This window comes from Maniola jurtina, chromosome 4 (assembly GCF_905333055.1).
Source record: "Maniola jurtina chromosome 4, ilManJurt1.1, whole genome shotgun sequence".
Lineage (NCBI taxonomy): Eukaryota > Metazoa > Arthropoda > Insecta > Lepidoptera > Nymphalidae > Maniola > Maniola jurtina.
This window is the reverse complement of record NC_060032.1, coordinates 10,682,694-10,706,295: the sequence shown is the minus strand read 5'-3', so window position 1 is coordinate 10,706,295 and position 23,602 is coordinate 10,682,694. Positions and strand designations below refer to the sequence as shown.

Below are 23,602 nucleotides of genomic sequence, written 5' to 3'. Positions count from 1 at the left end.
TCTACACTCGTACATGCGTACGGTCAACCGGTTTGACGAGATTTTCCGCGACGAATTTTGTTCATAACAAGATAAAGTTGAAAAGCAGAACCCGACTACAATCGTCTTAATAAACGCTGAAATATTATAGTAAAATAGTTTTTCTGTCGCTTGGTATATTTTAATGTTGTAGTACATTTATATTCGTGAACTCAGAATTTTGTCCCCATACATTTGACACCCCACTTGATACAATAGGAAAAAAATTTTTGGAGACCCCCACTTTTTTTGATTTTTTCAATTTTTTTTGTATAAAATATAGCCTACGTCACCTGGACCCTTACAACGAATCAATTGCCACCTCATTCATCAAAATCGCACCAGTGGTTTAGGCGCTACGCTGGAACACACAGAATCTGGATACAAACATACATACATACATAGACTGCTAAAATCATAACCCTTGTTTTTGGTTTTGCCGTAGTTGGGTAAAATTTGTACTCGCTTGGAAATTATTATAGGTAAGTAAATGTTAAAATGTAGAAGGCCATAATCGCCTTAGTTGTCAAATAAATAAATAACAATTATTATAATTAAAAGCATTTTTAATCTTTAAGCCAATTTAACATAACATCTCAGTCTGTTTGTTTATTAATTGAATTCAGTGTTCAATTTGACAGAGTAATGGAATTGTTTAGTAATGATTTGATTACATCGCTAGTTAAGATCCCTTTGTCAATTTACTCAGTACTCATCAAGTAGGTACAGATTCTCCTTTGGGAAAATCAAAGTAATTTAGATTTATCAAGAGGTACAAAATTTTACGTTGTTGGCTCTAATTTTCAATATACATAATAGGCACCTACATTTATATTGAGCTATTAGTTTTTTTACATGACAAAAATGCTGAATTAGTTTATTTTCTACTAGTTGCTGCCCTCGACTTCATTCGCATGGATTTAGGTTCATTATATTCCGTGGAAACTCTTTGATTTTCCAAGATACATCCTAGCCTATGCAAGCTATCTCCGTAGTATCCGTCAAGATTGGACACCCAGACAGACAGACACACTTTCTCATTTACAATATTAGTTATAGGATATGGAGTTTAAGTTTACAATAGTGTTAAAATTGTTTTCTGTTAGTTTAGATAGGAAGCCAAGGTTTTTGTATAATAAAATCGTAGATAAAAAATGGTGACCGCAAAGTAGGACGTCGACCGACCATGACCGAAGGCGACGCGACGCGGCGCTAAGCTGCAGTCGCGATTTACATTTATTGCATTAGGATATTACAAAACTACGACCTTTCAGAGTGAAATAAAAGCTCTCGGATTCTTTATATATATCTCGGATATTCTAAAAAGGATGTTTAAAGAATATAATTTTATATGCCGCTGCCTATACGGCTATACCTACCCATGCCGCTTTTCTCCAGTCGATTTGAATTTTGAAATTAACAGATTATGTATTATTTTAAAATGTATGTTATCCTTCCCTTATCCCATCGCCGCGCCGGTCCACACTGAGAACGGTTCTGCTTTAGAATGAGAAAGGTTTTGGCCATAGTCTACCAGGCTGACCAAATGCTGGCAGACTTCACACACCTTTGAAATCACTATGGAAAACTCTTGGATATGCAGGTTTCCTCACAATGTGTTTTGAGTGTGTTTTAGCAATTAAATGTTACTACATAATTGCTTAAAACAAGTTAGCGGTGCGACTATAATATTATGAATTATGATCACGAAATATGGAGATTACCACATACCTACGTTAACACTAGTACAGGTATAACTGCATTAACCCAGAATGAGATTACATTCAACTCTACCAATATTTTTAACTGTGGACGTAGTAAATGTAGGGAAAAGCTTTCTTCTCGTATAGTGTGAGCTTTGGCCTCGGGTATCTATTGTAAAATTAGGACGGCTAACCTCGTCTTTAGATTGGTAGGTAGATCACTTATGATCATATCTATTAGAAATACTGTAAAAACATGAGAACTTAGAATAACCATGAGAACGCATTGAAAATTTACGCATAGGTACATTTTAGTATCCATTCAACACGTACCTATATTCAAATAGATCACGTCTTGATAAATTTACCCAGCAGAACCGAGTTTTGCGCTAAGTTCAACCCCATTGCATTGGTCACTATATTTTACCCCCTTAGGGGTTAATTTTTCAAAAATCCTTTTTTAGCGGATATCCAAGTCATAATAGCTAGCTATCTGTAAATCTGCATGCGTTTCAGGTCAGTTTGAGCTGTGCCTTGATAGGTAAGTCAGTCCAGGCAGTCAGTCAGTCAATCAGTCAGTCAGTCAGCTTTTCCTTTTATATATTTAGATATTGTAGCTATAATAATTAATATTCAGATATTGCACTCATTGAACAAAAAAGAAAAATCGTGTGCTATGAAGCTGTCATACTGCACTGGACATCAAGATGTAAGAAAAACCAGTTGCAGCTCGCAAAATATTTTTTCGGAATGACCCGTTCCAGGTATGTTTTACATTTACATAGAGGTCATTGATTGCCCTCAAATATAGAAAAAGACCGATGGCATTTTTGGTCGAGCAATAGTCACAAAGTACACAGAGCCTAGAAGGTCCTACTTTACCAGTATCACTTACCGGCCCGACATTGATAAGGGTGTATAAAATATGTGCTACGTTATTCGGTTGTATCATATAAATGATAAATGTGGAATGTGGATACGTAACCTACTGTATTAATATAATAGGTATATCGCGTTCAGGCACCACTTGAGAAATGAGGTGAGAGATTCCTTTTCACTTTATTTTATAGCCAAAAATATTACTCGATTTATTCGGTATCGGTTTTTAGATGTATTTGATTTATGGATGATAGGTCACAAAAGTCTATAGAAATATAAAGAGATGATAGTTAGGATTTTGGTTGCAACAATTTATAAAAAAAAATATCATCTTTTAGTAGGATTACTAATTACGTACCCGAAAGGTGCCAACGGACCTACGAAGCCTCCGGCTGTTCGTCCGACTGCCTGTGCGTCTGTCTGTCTGTCAGCGGACAATATTACATGAACCGTTATAGGTAGAGAGTAGAAATTTTCACATTGTGTATTTCTATTGCCGCTATATGAACAATGGCAAAAAAAACTTTAAAAAGTACATACTTACTTTTATTACCTATTTATTTTTATTTTTCATGTACCAAAATTGTAGTTATAAAACGACGTATCAACTATTGTATGTAGAGGTATTAGGTAGGTAGATATTATTATCTAATAGTAATAGTTTTACTTAATTATACAATTAATAATAGCCGTAACTAAACGGGTAATAATATTGCAAATATCACGGTAGGTAATCAGAGTTCACGACGCTCCATGCTTTATCGCCGTTCGTCGTCATGAATCTCTGTGAAATATTAAAGACGAGACAACATTTTATTAAACCGGGAGGCGCGACATTCTATATGGGTGTAATAAATAATGGAGCTTCTGTTCTTCAGAATACTCCCTAATTAATTTAGAACATTAACGAGGTATTCATTTTAAACATAAATCTATCCTGTATTTTAGTCTTTGTCTTAGTATTAAGCAATAAAGATGTTTAAATAAATAAATAAATAAATCTCTTCATATAAAAAGATTTTTCCTGTCTGACTGATCTGTCAAGGCACAGCCCGAGTCGCTGGGGTTATACTCTATCCACGGAAAGAAGTTTTTATAGCGCTCTCTCTGTTATCTCATTAATCCCATACAAATGACAGAGCCAAAAATCTCAATAGGTGTTAACCATTTTGAGTCACTAACCAATCACTTTCAAAAATTCAACTTAAACGCAGCCGTAGTGGCTCAACTAGAAATAATTTAACAGGGCTCTATTCGTCACTTACTCCATACAATCGTAGTCCCAATTTCATTTGAATATTACGCAACCAAAGTCCATAAAATTTTGCAAACATGTTCTAGAAACTAATATCTGTGCCTGTGGTGTTTTAGACTTTTCTAAAAATATGTAGTTTTAAAATTACAGGGGCTCAAAGATTTGTATGTCAATTTTTAAGACCGCGTAACTTTGAAACCGAATATTTGGACGGAAATCTGGAAAACCACAGGCATAGATATTAGTTCCCGGAACGTTTCTACAAAATTCCATTGAGTATGATTGGTTTGTATTCCAATGAGAGACGAACAACATTTGTATGGAGCGATTGACGGAGAGACCCTGCCCTCTTAATAGAAACTACCTAACTTGCATACTGGAGACAGATGTGGGATACTTTTTATCTCAGAATATCAAAGGTTAACCCATGCGGACAAAGTAGCAGGCATTAGTAGATAGGTAAATAAGTGAATCAGTGATTGCTAAATATAAAAGTTAATAGGTATGGTATAAAAATGTAATGAAACAAACTAATAAAGTAAAACATTAAGATAAGCTTATTGCTATTAATCGCTCTATCACATCATCCAAAAGATAAAAATCCATGACCATGAAAATGGTTTTCTAAAGGAGTATCAGTCAAACACGTTGAGAAGTTAAACGACTTCAAAATATTAACTTCTCATTTATTTATATTCAACTGAAAACTAAAATTCTAGTTTTGAAATAGGCACCTAGTGAAAATACCGTTTTATTTTTATTTTTTCCGATTTCTGAATTCGCTAGTTTAATGGATTTTTATTTACAATTGCGCTTACACCACAACGGTCAACACTTACGAGTAGGCATATACAAATAACTGACCCGTACAGATTTATTGAACGGTCCGAATATTCCGTTGTTGAAGCCCGTTTGGGAAGCTACGAAACTATGCAGATAAAACTTGTTGGGAACTCATCGTAAAAAAGTCCGATGAATTCCCGAAGAGCTAACTGTGACACGGTTGGATGTGACATGATTCATTGGGAACGTCACCCTCCGATAGAAGTGAGATAGTTTAGAAAACTTGGATCGAATCCGAAAGTCCGGAAGAATTTTATATTGCGTCCATTTTCGACGGATGTTGCTTGCCACCACCGCCCGCATGACGGCTCGGATTCAGGGTAGTCAGTACAAGTAATCTCTGGTCTGGTCTGGTGGGAGGCTTCGGCCGTGGCTAGTTACCACCCTACCAGCAAAACCGTGCCACCAAGCGATTTAGCTTTCCGGTACGAACCTTCGGTTTCTACATGGGATCCATGGGATGGGATCGTATAAGTACGGGTCTAATAAAACCACACCCCTTCCAGCTTAGCCCGCTTCCATATTAGACTGCATCATCACTTACCACGAGATTGAGATTGCAATCAAGGTTTAACTTATATGTGAATATAAAAATAAAAAAGCAATTTGTGGTTAACTCAATCCGTGAACAATGCTTCGAATTAGAGATATTCTCGGCTTCAGAAAACGAATTTCGGATCAAGTGCACAACCCCTCATAAAAATAGCATAAAATAAATACGGCTACTATGGATCGAGAATTCTCGGCATGGCACCTCTGCAGCAAAAAGATTAGGGAGTTAGAAGCTTAAGTTTACTAAATTGTAAAGTAATGGCCCGTAAAAGTTTCGCAAATTCGGTTCAATAGAAGTAATTGAAATAAGGTTTGTTTTACGTGAATCAAATGTACGAAAATGAAGCTAAAACTGTTAAAAAACTCATTGCATTACAATATTATGGTGATAATATTTTAAGTATAAACAACAGCAGTTTTACCGAGTATCTCGACGCAAATTTTAATCGTTAAATCATCACGTGCAAATTTTAAACAATAACCAACGTAACGTTTTAAAATATACTGCTCGTAGTAGACGTACTTTATGGGCCGTTGGGTTTTATGGTAAAACCACAAAATACGGAGTTTTAATCGAAATTTTATATTTATTTTATATTTGCGAACCTTATGCAGTGTTCGCACTTAATTCTTATGTTACGATTCATGATGTAACAAAAGTGTTATTATTAAGGTATTCTTTATTTTAGTGTAGAAATAAAAAAAAACATGCATCTACTTTAAGGGATCTGTCAGAATCTTCGTTAGAATGAGATTATTATTAGAAATAAAGTGGTACAGTTCTTAGATAACGATGCCATCACCCATATTGGCGTGATTTCCTATAGAATGTATTTTGACGCCGTCATCGGTCTCTAGTGTCCAAGGGTCGAGTTTTGACCGAAACTAAGCCAGGAGCCGATTAATCGGCTGTCGCAACAACCTTCAACACGCCGGAGCTGAAGCTGAAGGTTTAATAACCGATTCAGTTTAAGATTGGTTAAAAGAAAATATGTACATAAAAATACTGTTTTTATAGCTTTTGTTGACCGTTAACTTGGTGAACTTTCATACAAGTTTTTATAACAACACTGTGATCCTCGCCCCCCGCGCATTATCTCTTCGAGCTCTCGTTGCAATTCGTCTCAATTTCTCGTTGCAATGCGTCTCAATTTCGGCGCATGCTATAAATCTTCGGCTTCTGCCAAAACTTCGACTCAAAGACGAAGGCTGGTTTTTTAGCCGATGGGGACCGAAACTGAAGTCGAAGCTTCGGCGAAACACTCAGTTTCATACTCGGACGCTAATTCACTAAAAGATCTTAGGATACAGAGATGTATCCTAAGATCCTTTAGTGAATTAGCGTTTAGAAACGACAATGCGTAAAAGTCTGAAAAAGAAGCATAAATACATAAATCGCATTACCACTTACCATTAGGTAAATACATGAGTTTGGTCATCGAGCGAAAACGGTCAACGTTGAACAAAGAAACTGAAAAGTTTTTATTCATGTTAGAATTGGAAAACATGTTAATGCGTGACCCACATCAAACTTTGTGTTTGGAGTTGGAAATGAAATATTCAAACAAACACTATCGCTTTGCATCGCAAACAGTTTACGAAGCTTCGCAATATTTTCGGCATTTTCAGCGACGTTTCGATCTATTTCCATACAGCGTCGTTCAACTTAAAGGCGGTTAAGCCAAAAGGATCATACGTACTTGAAATTAGAAACGTGAGAATTCATATAAACGTATCACACTGTAGACCTTCTTGTTAACATGAAAAGTTAAGTTTTTTATCTGGCTTACCGTAAAAAGTTTCCTGTGTATTTGACCCAAGTCGTATTGGATGTATGTGCCAATATGTATGTTTGTTATTACCTCGAAAACTAATAAACCAATTTGATGCTGTTTTCACAAACGTTATGTAGGTAAGTATTACATAGGTACTTTATGAAAGGGTTTAGGCCATGTGAGCTTACACGGAACTAAATGCTAGTAATGAAACATCTGTCAATATAGTGTCAACACAAAGCTCATTTGGCACATAGTACTAGTGAGAATTTTAATTCATCCAAGATTCACAGTCTTTTCGCTACGTTTGGTGAGGCTGTTTGAATCGGCACAAAAAAACTGTCATTTTTTATGGCACATCTTTGCCAGCGTACATGTAGTGCGTATAATATGTCCATCCAAAGGATGAGAGTTCTTTGCTCTTGATTAGATTACAAATTATCAACCTGCCATACATCTTATGATTGTACCTTTCTTTATTTCAGTATACGATGCATCGGGTCAATACACCCCCAACATTCTGTTTGGCAACGAATACTGGTTGGGGTCGTTAAACGCGTGTCGGGATCTACAGCTCAAGCAGTACTACGCGCAAGTTCCCCCCTTCCCCACTACTTTCTACGTGGCCAAGATCAACTTGACCGTCGATGGAGACCATATACCACAGGTAATAAGTACCACTAGTTTTTACTCGCGACTTTGTCCGCGTAATATAACTTTTAGCCTTATGTAGGCTTCATGTGGTTAATGGAGCAACGAATATCTACTTATTAGTAAAATAATTTTTAGAATTGGATCATTAGTTAGTGGGGAGATTGCCCACTAAATCCAATCTAATTACAAACTTCATCTGTTTATAATATTAGTGTGGACTATTTGAGAAGTCATTAGAATAACAACAAAATATACCTATTTAACACAGGTAAGGTATTATAAGGTAAGGTATTATATCACAATATGTAATTCAATAAAATGGTTGATTGAAAAAAAAATGGATAATAGCAGCTATGCCATTTTAGTATCAGTAATAAGTAGGTAGGTACGTAGGTATGCCAGTACATTGCTCTTGAAATTATAATAAAAATAGCATTTTAGAAAAATTTTGGAAAATATTAGATGACATAGATAAATTGAAAAATAGACAGGCTATTAAACTTTTAAAGCTCCATTTCCTGATCATGTCTTATATAAATCGACGTACAGAATAACCCTCTTGAGAGGCTACTTGGTTATACATATAACGGAACTTTTGTATTAAAAGTTCTTGCGAGCCCGCTATAAGATGAAACTGCCATTGAAAGTTCTTTATGTAAAAGCTTCTCCTTGATACAGAACAAAAAACGAATACAGCTTGTTATTGCCGATTCTGTTGACAAAACTTTCTTAACATCTTCCTAAAACTAAAAGCAAAAGCATCTAAATATGGATGGATCAATTTTCTTTAAAGCACACTAGTACTAAAGCTCTTGGCATACGATATCCAACGAACACCATTCTGTCACTTGACTGTTATTGAATAACTTCCCCTAATATTTTAAAACATTTGAGGCAGAAGTGACGATAATAAGACCACAAAGCACTAAGCAATGTCACACTGTCAGTTGTCGCTAGGGTTCAGACAACTTCGCTCGGGGTTCCGGAATTTTTTATATTAAAAATTCTTGTCATGAAAGTGCATTACCCCACTGTTCAGTGTTCACCACATGTTACCTATTGTACTGAAAACTGAAATTACATACAAAATATCCTGTGTGAATGAAGCTTATGAAGCAATATGGAAGCAATGTTCTTATTTGTAAACAATTCTTGCTTCTTGATTTCAGTTTATCCAGAAATTTCTCTCTCCTGCTTTGGCGCAATAAATTGCTATTTTCCTCGGAGTATTATTGTAAGACCGATCGCGTACAGCGTTATACATATAAATTGGAACTATGTATTTTCATTTCAGTTTTCATTTAGAGTTATTTGTGTTTCATTATTCGTAAATATTATAGCTATGATTTGAATGGGTTATCTGAAATACTTCAAGGTCCTTCAAGTCTGTGTTAGGTTTCGGTCAGACTGAGATCTGCGCGACATGTGGGAAACGATTCCCTCACGGCACACCATTAACAAGTTCTGTACGGAATTACGAACGATTTCAAATTGGCGCGGGTAATTGCACACATCAGCGATTCGCGCTAAAGTACACCCCACATCCCGCGCGGGATTCGCTTCAGTTTGGGTGAAACTTTTCCGAGCCTCTATGAAACTGTATGAATATAAATGTCTGATGGCTAAATTCACGTGTTAGTCGGAGTATGTCCGACTCGAATCGCTTGCCTCGCGTGAGTTGACACGCAAGGCACGTTGTGACGGGGTTAAGGTTGGTTGGGAGATGGCTCCAGACCATCTCTTGACGGTTCCTGCAGATCTTCGTCACTGGCACCGTCACTTTAGTCCAGACACGAGGAACTAGTGGTGTCCTGTTCCAAGTATTATGGCATTGCCTTAGCGTTAAAAAAATATTTCCACGCTGAGGATGGTATGAATATAGCATGAATCTATTGTCAGACATTTATCCTATTTTATAATGGATACGTCACTCACGCTAAAACAAAATGAAACTAAAATGCAAAATTGTTATTAAAATGTAAAATATTTTATTTTTGGGTAGAATATAATATGTGAAACGATTTACTTGTTATGAGTAGGTACTAGGTACCACTCTCGATATACTAGTACGGTTATAGCTGGTAACTTATGAAAGGAGTCGTTATTCGTAGAGCTTAATTACCCCATTATCGGCTAGCGAAAGCCATTTAGGGTCTGAAGCACCGCAGTAATGATTGTTTTTCCGGTCCAGTAGAGTGTGTGTGATTATGATATGAAAATTAATAGTTAGTGAACATATTGACCTTTATTATTACGAATCTATGATGCTTCCATTGTTTTGTAAACCCTTAACCTATAAATTATAGGGGCTCATGGAGGTTTTTGTGTAGCTTTAAGCCTATTACTTTATGCGCACGTTCGATAACTATAACTCTTGGCTGTAATTGAGTTACTTATTTATTCTTGCTTCGAGATCTTTGTCCTTCTAATTTATAGAAAAATAAAATAAATGGTATGTTTCTTGATATTAAGAACCTAACTACAACATTCGAATGAATATTATGATTATGATACACTAGCGACTCGTCACGGATTCACACGGGTGAAGATTTTTGGGTCACAGACACACATAATTATGTACCAAACTTAATCGGTCCAGTAGATTGGCTGTGACTGACGGACGGTCAGACAGAAACACGAGTGACCCTTTAGGGGTTCCGTTTTTTATTCAGACGTACAGAACCCTAAAAATAAGTAGGTAATCCATGATAATTTATTTCAGACTAGGCCGATGTTGGTTGGTCAATGCGTGCCAGCCTCCTGTAGCAAAGATGCGGTTAAGATACTCCTGGATGCAGCGGAGGAAATTGTGTCAAACCGGGCAGCTATCGCCGGAATCGACGCGGCGTTTACCACCCTCTACGTCCGCCCTGTCCCCGGCTCATACAATGTACTAAACGATCCTAAACTACATATACTTGGGTAAGCAGTTTTCAGCGCAATGTATTCTCGATTTTCTTGCAATTTCCCATAAAAGATAAGCACTTGACTGCGCGCAATTCTATAGGTAATAGAGATATTAAAGTGTCTGTCTGTAATTTCGAGATAACTGTCATATCTGCCTTTTATTAATTTCATATAGTTACTTGTAAGGATTATTGCTTGGATTTTGAACGCAAAATACCAAATTAAAATTTTGTACGATTTAAGTTTCATACAAGCATCCTGAAAGCAGGATGTGATTATTGTATTTCCACCACTAAACAGAATCCTGCAAAAAATCACTCTTACGTAGAACAGGATGTTGTATGTAGTAGGTATGAGACCTTAGAAGGCAAGCGTGAATAGGTAATCTTCTAGCCAGGCGCACTCCAACCACATCTCATCATTTGTTTTTTGATTGTTGCAAGCAGGATTGTTGTCAAGTTCTAACGTATCTCGAAAAAGTTAATATGAATCACTTCTGTGCGGCCTTGTCTAATTTTTAAAATTAAAAGATTTGTTAATTAAATATCACTGGAGCAAATATTTCTTTCCGTGCGACTACGTGACGGTTTATCACTAGCTTTATTTTACGGGTCCCGTTTTTGCAGCTTTTTTGTTAGTCGTAACTCGTAACATGAGGAATCTAATATTACGTCCCCTACGTGAGTGATTTGTAATTTCGTGCGAAATGTTTCGAAAAGAAACACGAAATTCTGAAATTACCTATAATAGGTAGGGTGCTATTTACTCGCAAATTCTGACTTCCGTTAGTCTTTTCTTATTACGGCCCGTTCACACATGGGAGTCCGTTTTACTGGTACGTTTTTAACGGATGCGTCATAAATTTAAACATACAAAGCCTTACTACAAAGCGATTTAGCTTTCCTGAAAGATGGTGTATAGTGTATACTTGAAACTGATTGATTTTAATGAACTCATATCCTCCCTACCTCCATGATAATATCCCTTCAAGGTTAAACCACATCCATCTAGACTGCATCATCACTTACCACCAAGTCAGATTGCAGTCAAGGCTTACGTTTATCTGAATAAAAAAAGATATAATACATACCTACAAGCAAAAATATAATCAGCGTGGCTGTTCAGTGCGGCAATGCAAAAACAATTCTTGGCACCATTCCACGTGGGCATGATTTGTACTGTTCTTACTTAGTTTAGGAAATATTATTTTAACAGGGCTCTCTCCGTCACTCGCTTCATACAATCGTAGTTCCAATTTCATTTGAATATTAAGCAACCAAAGTCCCTGAAATTTTGCAGACATATTCTAAAAACTAATATCTGTGTCTGTGGTGTTTTACATTTTTCTAAAAATATGTAGTTTTAAAATTACAGGGGCTCAAAGATTTGTATGTAAATTTTTAAGACCGCGTAACTTTGAAACCGAATATTTTAACAGAAATCTGGACACCACAGACATAGATATTAGTTTCTAGAATATGTCTGCAAAATTTCATGGACTTTGGTTGCTTAATATTCAAATGAAATTGGAACTACGTTTGTATGAAGCGAGTGACGGAGATACCCCTCTTAAGTTGGCGAAACTAAAACATTTTATGATATAAAGCGCACTGCTGGCACTGCTGTCAAAAATAATTAATTATGCACTGCGAGTATTTGCACACTGCAGTAGATTTTGCTTTTGTTTTCTTAATCCAAAGGTGCCTGGACACAGTGTGCTACTGCTTTCTTTGAACTCATTTTGTTCTTATTATTTTATTGTGTAAATAACGAAACCATGTACCTAAGCCCCATACAACAAAGATAACTAAGTACGTAGACTTTTATTTCTGAGGAGCTTTGACTTGCGTTCCTGTAAGACCTTAGCGACTTAATAAGGTACAATAAGATAGGTATTATAATTCACTAAAGCTATATATAAACCTGTATAACGCAGCTGTTGAGTCTATAATCGAATAAAATAGAATAGGAAGAATCTATTATTCAATAGCAACATAGTAAAACATGTTGGGAATAATTATTATTATGGACTTCAACGTAAGCCGGCCTCTATCCAAAACTTAAGTTGCTTAAGTTAAAGGTTGCCTGGTAGAGTTTGCTCTAAGCAATAAGCCCGCCTTTGCACACAATTGTTTTTTCGGTTTTTCTTCTTTCTATGTTGTGTCCCTTTACATGTTTTTGTGTGCAATAAAGACTTCTATCTATCTATCTATCTAAGTTTGTGTTCTTTTCTAGAACTGCAATGCTAATAGTTTCGATATGGATGCTGGCAGCCTCTACCTACGAAGGATACTTGGAACGACGGTATCAATATAAAGAGCAGAAGGACCTCGAAGTTGCCAACAACAACCACAAGCCAACTGTTGGTATAACATTTCAACTTTATTAAACACCAATATTATCCACTATTATTTTTACCCGACTGCGGCAAAGCCAAAAGGAAGGGTTATGATTTTAGCCGTCTGTGTATGTTTGTATGTATGTATGTGTGTATGTTTGTATCCAGATTTTGTATGTTCCACCGTGGCGCCTAAACTACTGGGCTAATTTTGATGATTGAGGTGTCAATCGATTCGTCGTAAAGATCCGGGTGACATAGGCAACATTTTTTACGAAAAAATTGACCTAGCGGATGTTATATGAAAAAAGTAGGGGTTTCCAAAAACTTTTTTTGCTATTGTATCGATTGAGATGTTAAATGAAAGAGGAGAAAATTTTGAGTTCATAAATATTAATGTACTACAACATTAAAATATACCAAACGACACACAATTTTATTATAATATTTCAGCGTTTATTAAGATGAACGCAGTCGGGTTTTAGTTTTCAACTTTATTTACTGTACCTATAAAACCGGTTGTTTATGGATGAATTAAATAGAAAACGTGACAGAAACACGTCCTATTTCCATTTCCTAGAAGTTGTGCGAGCGTTACGTTGGAGCCTTCGGCCGCGGCTCTAAGGTTGAGATCTATAGAGTGCACCTTGACTTTGCTAAGACTTCAGACACTGTTAAAACGAGACAGCGTAATACAGCTAGTATAAGTCTGTCTTGTTTTAAATGAAATTTAAGTTTAAGAAAATTCAAAGTGCGCTCTATAGATTTCGATCTATGCCTGAGCGTACTTTGACTTTGCTTTGCTCAGACTTGTGTTTCAGTTAAAATAACTCAAAATTCAAAAAACCACTGACACAAAAACCTCTATAAGAAAACTAGAAAAGAGCTGATAACTTTCAAACAGCTGAACCGATTTTCTTCGATTATAGCTAAAAACACTCTCTATCAAGCCACCTTTCAAACAAAAAAAACTAAATTAAAATCGGTTCTTTCGTTTAGGAGCTACGATGCCACAGACAGATACACAGATACACATATACACAGATACACACGTCAATCTCATAATACCCCTCTTTTCGGGTCGGGGGTTAATGCCAGTGATATAACCCCGACCAAAGTCAAAGTGTATTCTATAATATTCAACCTAAAGCTGAGATCTATTGAACGTACTTTGGCTTTGTTCAGACCTAAGTTTAAATTAAAATAAGATAGATTTCTGAGAAGTCAAAATACGTTCTATAGATTTCAACCTATATTGTAGTAAGCTTCACTTAGGATTTAGTGTTTATTCCATGTCAATCGGTTCATAAATAAAAAAGTTATGTCAATTTAAAGAATCACGGCGCCTCGCGCCTGAGCGTCCGTGGCTATATAAAGCGCGAAAAGTCACTATTCCACGCGAACGAAGTCGCGGGCACAGCTAGTATTTAATATTTTTATAAAACATTGCAGCCCAACACTCAACAAACTACTGAAAATACAGAAGAAGACCTCAAAGACCGAGAAATCCGACGGGAATCCTGTGGTGAGACTAGAATAAATTACATTCAAGTAGTTAGTAGATATTAAAACATCCTGGTTTGGATTTAATTCTGAAAAAGCGTGACGTCAGTAGATGCAGGCGCAACAGTCGCATCGAAGTAATGCTGATGTAATCTGTTCACACAATTTTGCGACGCACCCGATGCTGCTGATGAAATTCGCCTATTTAGAACTGAAAAATGCGGTTCATTGCAGCTGTAAAGGCCGAAACACATTTGCGCTGCGCTGCGCGACGCGGCGCAGCAAATATAGTTTATTAGAAGCAATACGCAATATTCGGGACTTAATGTCCTATAGTTCAAAGTTTTATTCGTTCCAGGAATGTGGTCGGAAATCTTATTATCGTTCTCAATCCTATCGAACGGACGAGCGATTCTCGGCACAGAACGACCGAGCGACGGTGCACTTACCTGTCTACATGGCATGAGGTACGACATCTTTTATTCATAACATAATATTGTTCGAAGTTGTAAATCCATACAATACAATTCGTTAAAAATTTCATGACGAAACCAGCAGCAGCAATTCACGGGATTTCTAAATTGTTTATGCGTATAATTAATGTTTCAGGTTCATGTCTGTATTATGGGTCATAATGGTGCACACCTACTTGACGATTTTCTACATCGCCGACAACAAAACAATGCGCGTCGTGACTGAGCGGAACTTTTTTTACCAATCAGTTGGCAACGCGTCTTACTGTGTCGACACTTTTTTCTTTATCAGGTAATTTTCTACACTTTTTAACCCCCGACCCAAAAAGAGGGGTGTTATAAGTTTGACGTGTGTATCTGTGTATCTGTGTGTCTGTGTATCTGTGTATCTGTGTATCTGTGTATCTGTGTATCTGTCTGTGGCATCGTAGCGCCTAAACGAATGAACCGATTTTAATTTACTTTTTTTTGTTTGAAAGGTGGCTTGATCGAGAGTGTTCTTAGCTATAATCCAAAAAAATTGGTTCAGCCGTTTATGAGTTATCAGCTCTTTTCTAGTTTTCTTGTAGAAAAGAAGGTTAGATAACCGTTAGGTTCATAATATTATGTCAATTGACAAAATGTCAAGCTGTCAAGATGGACGTGGCTCCTAACGTTATGTATCTAACATAATTATTTATTTGAAAATGATGTTTTGGAAAACTCAGATACTTTGGATCGTAGGCGCGGAATAGTCCAAGAAAATTGGTTCAGCCGTTTGAAAGTTATCAGGTCTTTTCGGTCTTTTCTAGTTACTGTAACCTTCACTTGTCGGGGGTGTTATAAATTTATAATTTACACTTTTTACGATAATCTTTACACATTTTGCTAACAATAATGCTAGAAGCTCAAGCCACATTGCGACAGAGACAAATTGAAGCGGTGAAACTTTCCAAAAATAAACAACTAAATATTAAAGTATAACTATTTGATTTTGTCCAGTTGAATAAGATTTACTGTATCTTTATTTACATAATGGAAGCACATAATGTTCGTTACATTAAATTAAAATGACATAGTCTAAATGTTTCTCATAAAATAATATATTTGTTATTGGTATATTGGGTAAAGTTCAGTTTATACTGTAACATTTTGTAAAAGAATCACTTTACTTCGACTCCCACGCAATGTACCTTGAGCTTTAGAAAACATTACTCATTCATGGTTTCATTTTTCAGTGGCTTGCTTGTAACGGTTCTATTCTTGAGGAGCGAAGAAAAAAAGGCTAAAAGAAAAAATGCCAAAAAGCCCGAACATGTCGACAAAGAAATAAATAAAAATGTAAACGGGTACACGAACTCTGCATTATCAGTATCTGTTATAAGCCAAGAGTCTTTCTACGAGGATATGCTCGACAAGCCGTCGGCTAAGGGTTACTCGAAGCAAGAAATCGTTCGAATGACAAGATCCTTTTTCGTAATGTTCTCTTATCGTGTGGTTAGATTGACCCCGGCTTACGCCTTTGTAATCGGCTTAAACGAGTTGGTCCTACGCTATACACACGATCATACGGTCTTTGAACCAGCCATTTTCGACCACATCACGTGTGCAAAGTACTGGTGGCGTAACGTGTTGTACATAAACAATCTGTTTCCGCAAAAGGACATGTGTATGGTATGGTCGTGGTATATGGCGAACGACACGCAATTCTACGTCGTCGGTATAATATTGTTACTTATATCTGTAAAGTAAGTATCTAAGTTATCGTTATCAAAATTGTCCATTTTTACGCACACTGAATCACACTAATATTATAAAGGCGAAAGTTTGTATGTGTGTGTGTGTCTGTGTGTGTGTGTGTGTATGTTTGTTACTCCTTCACGCTAAAACTACTGGACGGATTGGGCTGAAATTTAGAATGGAGATAGATTGTACTCTGGATTAGCACATAGGCTACTTTTTATCCCGGAATATCAAAGAGTTCCCACGGGATTTTTAAAAAACTACATCCACGCGAACGAAGTCGCGGGCATCAGCTAGTACTTAATAGTACCTTCCATGAACAGAAAGATCACTCTGCAAAGACATTTAAATTGTTAACAATTAACGACGTTGGGTACGACGGAATAAAGTGCAATTCAGCTCGCATAGTGCCGCGCCTAAAATTCAATACACATCTCTCTATTTACTGCGTACGCTTTTATCTTTACCTCTCATAAGGGCGTTTGAGCACTCATTCGTATTCGGTTCGTTTTTGTGATTCGTGATTTATTATGATTTGAAGTGGCCGTCATACAAAACGTAAGTCCCTACGCGTGTGCACTCATTCGATTCGTATTTTGATGGATCGAATGAGTTACGCGAGTGCCATTGAAAGGGCGTGCCACTGTAAGTAGATTTCTTCAGGTCACGTGACCAGTAAAAATAGCCACAAATTTTAAAAAAATAGTCAGCATTCTTGGTACAATGGCACAAAATTTTTGAACTTTATATTGAGCGCCATCAGAGTAGATCTACATACTTGTACTTAAAATATATTTTTTTAACGATTTTTTTTGAGCTTAGATTAAGCGTGTGTTAGCTTTTTGTGTAGTCTTTATTTATAAACCTTTATATTTTCAGACACACGAGGTTCGCGATGGCGACCCTGATTCTGGTAATGGTCAGTTCGTGGGCAACCACCATCTACGTGTCGGTGTGGCACCAATATAAAGCTCGGATACAAGAGCCCTTCGAAATGTTCGACCCCCTTTACGACAAGCCTTGGTCGCGCATCGGACCTTATCTAGTCGGTAAGTTGGTATATTATGCTTACATTCCGAATTTCAGAATTTTTATATCCATTACAATTGCATACGACAGAATCTTCGAAAACTTATCGACATGTTTGTACACACTTTGATCTTTGATGTTGCTATGACTTGAAATCTACTTGGAAGTGGCGAAAAACTGCCAAACAAGAAAAGAAAAGAAGAGGACTTGAATACGGTACTTGGTACGCGATAATTCGAGATGGCAATAGGGATATGAGGCGGGGGGACGCCCCGCACATCTGCACGTCACCCGCTTTATTCCGCACCGGGTTAGCGTGGTGGCGGTGCGGGCATGCGGGACGTCCCCAACACGATTGCCATCTCGACCTGTCGACAGATGAATATCTGTGACTTGAACTCTAATTTCGTAAAATAAGTTTGAATCGAAAACGTTTTTTTTTTTCCCTCTATAGTTGGGAGATAGAAATTTCAAATACATCTATTATAATCTTTGCCTACATAATATTATTATCTAAGTTTTGCAAGAGGTGTAATATTTTAATCCAAAACAAAAAGCTTAATGAAATGAAAATTTTCATCTAAAAACTGTAATATTTCATCTGCGAAACAATGGGATTAATAATTATACCAAGAAAACATTTATTCCTGAAACTCCGTACCCAGATTTTAATAATATGAAATGTTCGAGCATTAATGACTCACCGTAAACGATTTAGGCTAAAATTTAGGCATGTCTTTTGTTAGGTACCTTCATAAGTAGAGCTAAAACATTTTATGCTAAGTAAAATAAAATTATTCATACCTATTTACTTAAGATTTTTTTTAAATTATAATTAAATTGCTGTACCTAACTTAAACTTTATATTTCAGGAATGATGGTAGGGTGGTACCTTCATAAAACCAGATGTCAGGTCCGGATCCCTTACTGGGTGGTAGCAATTGGATGGCCCACTTCGCTGGTCATAATCACCAGTCTCATCTTCGGCATGGTAGATGGTTATTTCGAAGTGTGGCCCACTGCCTTTTACGTCAGTGTTGGGCATACAGGTAAAAAATTGTTCAAAAAAATTCTTATAGGTACTTGTACTTTTCTTGATTTTCAGAGTTTGTTTGACAATGGGTATGTAATAAAAGATGATACGTCGTAGCAAGGCTGTATTTAAGGCAATACCTGACACTATATAAGCGAACTGATTTAATTATTACCTATTACTACTACCGTAACACCGCCCCGTCCGCGCTCAAGCAACATCAGTATTTCTTTCTCACGTGACAACATGGTCAGAAAAGAATAACGCCAGCGCGGGAGTACCAGTGCTATTACGTTACGGACAACGGTAAATTGGCGTAGGGAGTGAGTGTAGCTTACGTAGTAATAGTCAGTATAAGTGGTTATACTAACTGTCGATACTACACCGTCTGTCGTTCATAGCTCTCAAAAAATATAATCAAGACTGACTTGACTGAGAAGACAACCACTGGGTCTAGAAACATGTAATTTTGTATGTAGGTTCTCTCTATTAACTAAGACCCCCACTAAGTAAGGTATTTTAAAAAAAAACTAACGAGTTCTTTAAAAAGCTGAATTCACGCCAAAAAAGTTGCGGGGAAAGCTATTTTACCTATGCATTTACTTATTGGAAATACTTGTGTAGGTAGATATACCCTACATCTTATACAGTAGTAAACCTTACTTAGCTTCTGTAAATTGAACATTAGGATTATAAGGCTTTGCTTGAAGGGCGCGGCTGATTGGCAATTATACGACTGAATGGCATTAACTGGTAGCGATGTATGTACATTGAAACCGCGGGTAGCTCAGAAATGGCCGCTTCATACTGGTTATTCTAACTCAGTTATCGGCTTGTGAACAGCGTGAATATAATTTTCTCAAAACTAGTTAGTAATATTACTTACCAATAGGAATTAAACAGTAACGGGTATATATATACGATTAATTTAATCTATCATATAAAATATCGTAAAACCATGAAATAAGCTTAAAATCATTAGAAATTAAATAAGTCATACAACGGTACGAGCATACCTACCTATTATTTGAAATTTTGCCATATTCAATTCAATTTTTTATTTGCTTAAAGATGTACATATTTGTACATAGTTAAGTGTGTACATAGTTACCTATCTATGTTACAAAATGTTAGTTCTTACGAGTATCATCACTAATAACCATATTATAATAGCGTGCAAAAACTAGCAACTCTGGCTATGGATGTTATATATTAAGTTAGAAACATCAAAAAAATGTGAATACCCAACTCACCCAACCAAGCTAATAACCAAATATTTTTTGTTAAATGGTGTTGTTTGGATAAGTTGGATCTACAACCATCGAGAAGTATTCCCCAGCGGCACCAGAGAGCTTGTTTGTACAAACCTGCAGTTAGGTATGCGACATACTAGCTCTGTTTGCGACATACAAATACTGCACAGGGTACCTAAAACCTCTGACAAGCACTCTTGTACTTAAGGCTTGATTAAAAAAAGAAAGTAGTCGTTTTGAATATATTTTTGTACATTCTAGCATGGGCTGTGGCTTTAGCGTGGATAGCGATAGCATGCTGCTGTGGCTATGGAGGCCTCGTCAACTCTGCGCTCTCGTACCGAGGCCTGCTGCCTTTGAGCCGGCTCACGTACTGTGCCTACCTCGTGCATCCCACCATCATGATGTACACCTCGTTCCTTCTCGACGGACCGTTGCATCTGCAAAACTCGATGGTTGTAAGTACAGATACATAGTAACATGCTACTGTGGATATGGAAGTCACGTTAAGTATGCGTTTGTGACTTTTTAGAACGCTCTACGTGTTATTTGGCAGATACCGAAGTATCTACCCAAATATTTTTATCCAGTGAACAGTACGTTAACATTTTCAAGAATTCAAAAAAGGTTCCTTAATTGAACAGTAGACTTTTAATCTCAAGTCTCGCAATAAAGGCTGGATTGGCTGTTAAAAATCCCTTCAAGCTCAGAACAGACCGTTTCCAGACGCTAAATGCGATGATCAAATATACGAAATGCTCCTTTCATAGTCGTAAAAGACTTTGCTTTTCTCAGCTAGACATTATTTTAAACTCAAATATTGTAATACTTTTTACAAAGTGCTACTAATTTTATTAAGACTCAAGGCCGCAGAGTCGAAGTAAAGCGACTATCTAAAAGAGCGTCGTTGAGTTAAAGTTTAGATGTTATTTTAAGAAAAAAGGTGCATCTCTGCGCTTCAACTTTGGAGCGCTAGTGGTATTAGCTTTACAATAGGGATGTGTCCAACTAGCAGTAAATTTTTATCAAACGTCAAAAAACGCGCTTAGTATGAGAGCTTCTATGAAATATTGGATTGTGACGTCACAATGATTTGACGTGCTTTTGAAAATGGTTATTACACTTAAAACTAAGAAAGGACGTGGTTTAACGTATTTTGGAAAACCTTCTGTTTAATAATAATCCCTGAGAAATAGTTTATTTTTGACATAGGAAACATCCTTATTAGCGATTAGGTTATGAATCCCATAATACGTAAATATAGCTTCTTGTCTAAACTTTTATGTTTTCATTTTGGCATTCGTGTTCTATTAGATTCTGTATTTTTATAATTTCAGCTAGCAATATACGCCGGGTATGCAGTTATGGCGTTTCTGGCATCGTTCGCTATCTCACTGGCATTCGAGGCGCCTGCCGTGAGGCTGATCAAGATCTTCAGCGGTGGAAATAGGAGTCATAAATCTACTAAGTAGCAGCATCCCAACATATGTATTGGTTTCGGTAAATAATTTCGTGTATCTAATACATTGCGATATTGACCTGCGGTAGGATGCCGACTTTGTGGTATTCGCTTTCAACTTCGTTCGGTCAAACTAAGACAAATTCCGCACGGGATGAAGGAAACGATTCTTGCGAAACTTGCGCTGATTGCGTCAACGAACTATAGACATTATACATGTATATCTCACTATGTGGAATAGGCACTATCTACGTATCTAATATTGACGTATTCAACTTGGCACGGCTAGCCGGATATATAATTTCACGGTTCGCACTAACTCGTAACCTTCATTACACATGGAATTTGTCTGTTTGACTCTATACTTATATTGAAAATAAAGTCGGAGTAAATGATTTTTTGTAACTTTAAGTTGAATAGTAGTTTGCGATTTTCAATATTATTAGAAATCTTGAAAAAATTACAATGAAACAAGTTTACATTGAATTATAAATTTAATATTACTTAAGGTGAATACCATATCACAACCCGCTCACGAGCTTCGGGGCGCTACAAGCGCAGTGTCAAATCGGGCGACGCTCTACCCTCAGTATAAGATTTTTGTTCTCACCAACGTTGATAGTATTTGAGAGTCAAAACACTTTAGCTTTAAAGTAAAATGGTCCTTAACTGCCTTGTTTTAATGCTCTAGTTTGTATATATATTTACAGCCAGCGATTCAAGCGGAAACGTTGCGAAATTAAAACTAATGGTACTGAATTTTTGGCTTTAAATCAAGATGCTTTAGGTCCATTTTACTTTGAGGTTATTTTGTTTCAATTCTCGAATACTATCAAAATTGGTGAGAAGTAAAATCTTATACTGACCCTGAATCTTGTACTGTACCTGTGTGTGAAGCAATAGGTAGTACCTGTCGACCACTGTGCCGTGTGGCATGCTCAAATATTTGTATACTAACCCTTTCTTTTGTCGCTCGCCGCGCCGCTCTAAGGTTTGACTCACAGCAGAAAGTTCGTGGGTAGACCCTTGGAAGGTACTAGGATAAACTTATATCAAGAATCTATTTACCGTGAGCTAAGTGTGGTAAGGTCAAGGGAAGAATGTATGAAGCGGTTCCCTGATACAATGTTGCCTCTTCAAAAGAGCTTTATTTAGTTTTAGTACCTAATAATTTAAATACATCAGATAAGGCTAGAGCTCGCGGTTACATATGTGGTACATATTAGAGTATAAGGAATAAATAAATACAGAGGTATATCTTTATGTAAATAATGTAATAATTACGAGTATATTGTATATATTCGAAACTTTTCAATGTACTTAGTTTATAATATGATCAAGCAAAGGTTTAATCAAATAAAAACAACCAAGTATAAAATTGTGTTATGTGTAGTAGTAACTAGTTGTAGAATTTATACCTATGAATACCGGTCGAACGCCAATATAATCTAGTTTTTGCAAGAATGTTTGAAAGGTATTGGAAATTGTTAACATTAAAAACACGCTGTAACGGAAAGTGATAAGGAACAACTGAAACAATAAATTTATTCTAATGGTCTTTTACGTCGAACGAAGAAGTGATTTAAATAAAAGTCCTATTTATACTTTATGGACTCTACTTTATTAATCATAACTGAATCACTTACAGCGCCCGGTAGGAAATATTGTACCTACATCGAACTTTAGAAAGACATTTCGGTTTCGTAGAGTGTTTTGTCTGTCACTCATACCTATGTGACGTTTCGTCGGTCTGAACGACAAAGACAACGCTCTACGAAACCGTAGTCTCTCTCTAAAGTTCGATGTATTACAATATTTCCTGCCAGGCATTGTATTTGATTGTTAATTGTACCAAAACGACGTTCATAGAGGTGAAAGAAAAATCCAAAAACCTCCGTCTACTTTGCTCATAGAGGAAAGTTAAAGTTTAAGGTTTATATATTTTGGCTCCTAATTATTAAGCTAACCCTGAAAAGGTATTTACGGTGTGTTCTTAAGAATGTACATAATGCAAAGTTTGTACCTATATTAAAGCCTCAACCAAGGGTTTGCGCGGAGACCTATATGTACCTATCTAACTTATAACCAAAAAAATAATGTTTATAGTTTTCGTACCTTTTTGAAAATATTCATGCCAGCTGGAAATACAAAGAACTCAAAAATTTTAATTAGTAACCAATGTTACTGATTTAATTTAATACTGATT

The 23,602-nt window shown here is 36.5% G+C and overlaps 1 protein-coding gene across 1 annotated transcript in view; it reads left to right on the top strand.

Annotated features, from left to right (window-relative positions):
• The window catches only part of LOC123864195 (nose resistant to fluoxetine protein 6-like), a 66,510-nt gene extending 44,488 nt beyond the window's left edge, over positions 1 to 22,022 (top strand). The window contains exons 3-13 of the mRNA XM_045904470.1: positions 7,511 to 7,692; positions 10,402 to 10,601; positions 12,822 to 12,948; positions 14,377 to 14,449; positions 14,786 to 14,894; positions 15,037 to 15,192; positions 16,118 to 16,627; positions 17,502 to 17,671; positions 18,524 to 18,700; positions 20,199 to 20,395; positions 21,275 to 22,022. Of these exons, the coding sequence (XP_045760426.1) occupies positions 7,511 to 7,692; positions 10,402 to 10,601; positions 12,822 to 12,948; positions 14,377 to 14,449; positions 14,786 to 14,894; positions 15,037 to 15,192; positions 16,118 to 16,627; positions 17,502 to 17,671; positions 18,524 to 18,700; positions 20,199 to 20,395; positions 21,275 to 21,409 (2,036 nt within the window). The 3' untranslated portion in view covers positions 21,410 to 22,022. The remainder of the gene's footprint in view (positions 1 to 7,510; positions 7,693 to 10,401; positions 10,602 to 12,821; positions 12,949 to 14,376; positions 14,450 to 14,785; positions 14,895 to 15,036; positions 15,193 to 16,117; positions 16,628 to 17,501; positions 17,672 to 18,523; positions 18,701 to 20,198; positions 20,396 to 21,274) is intronic.
• The last annotated feature ends 1,580 nt before the right edge of the window (positions 22,023 to 23,602 follow it).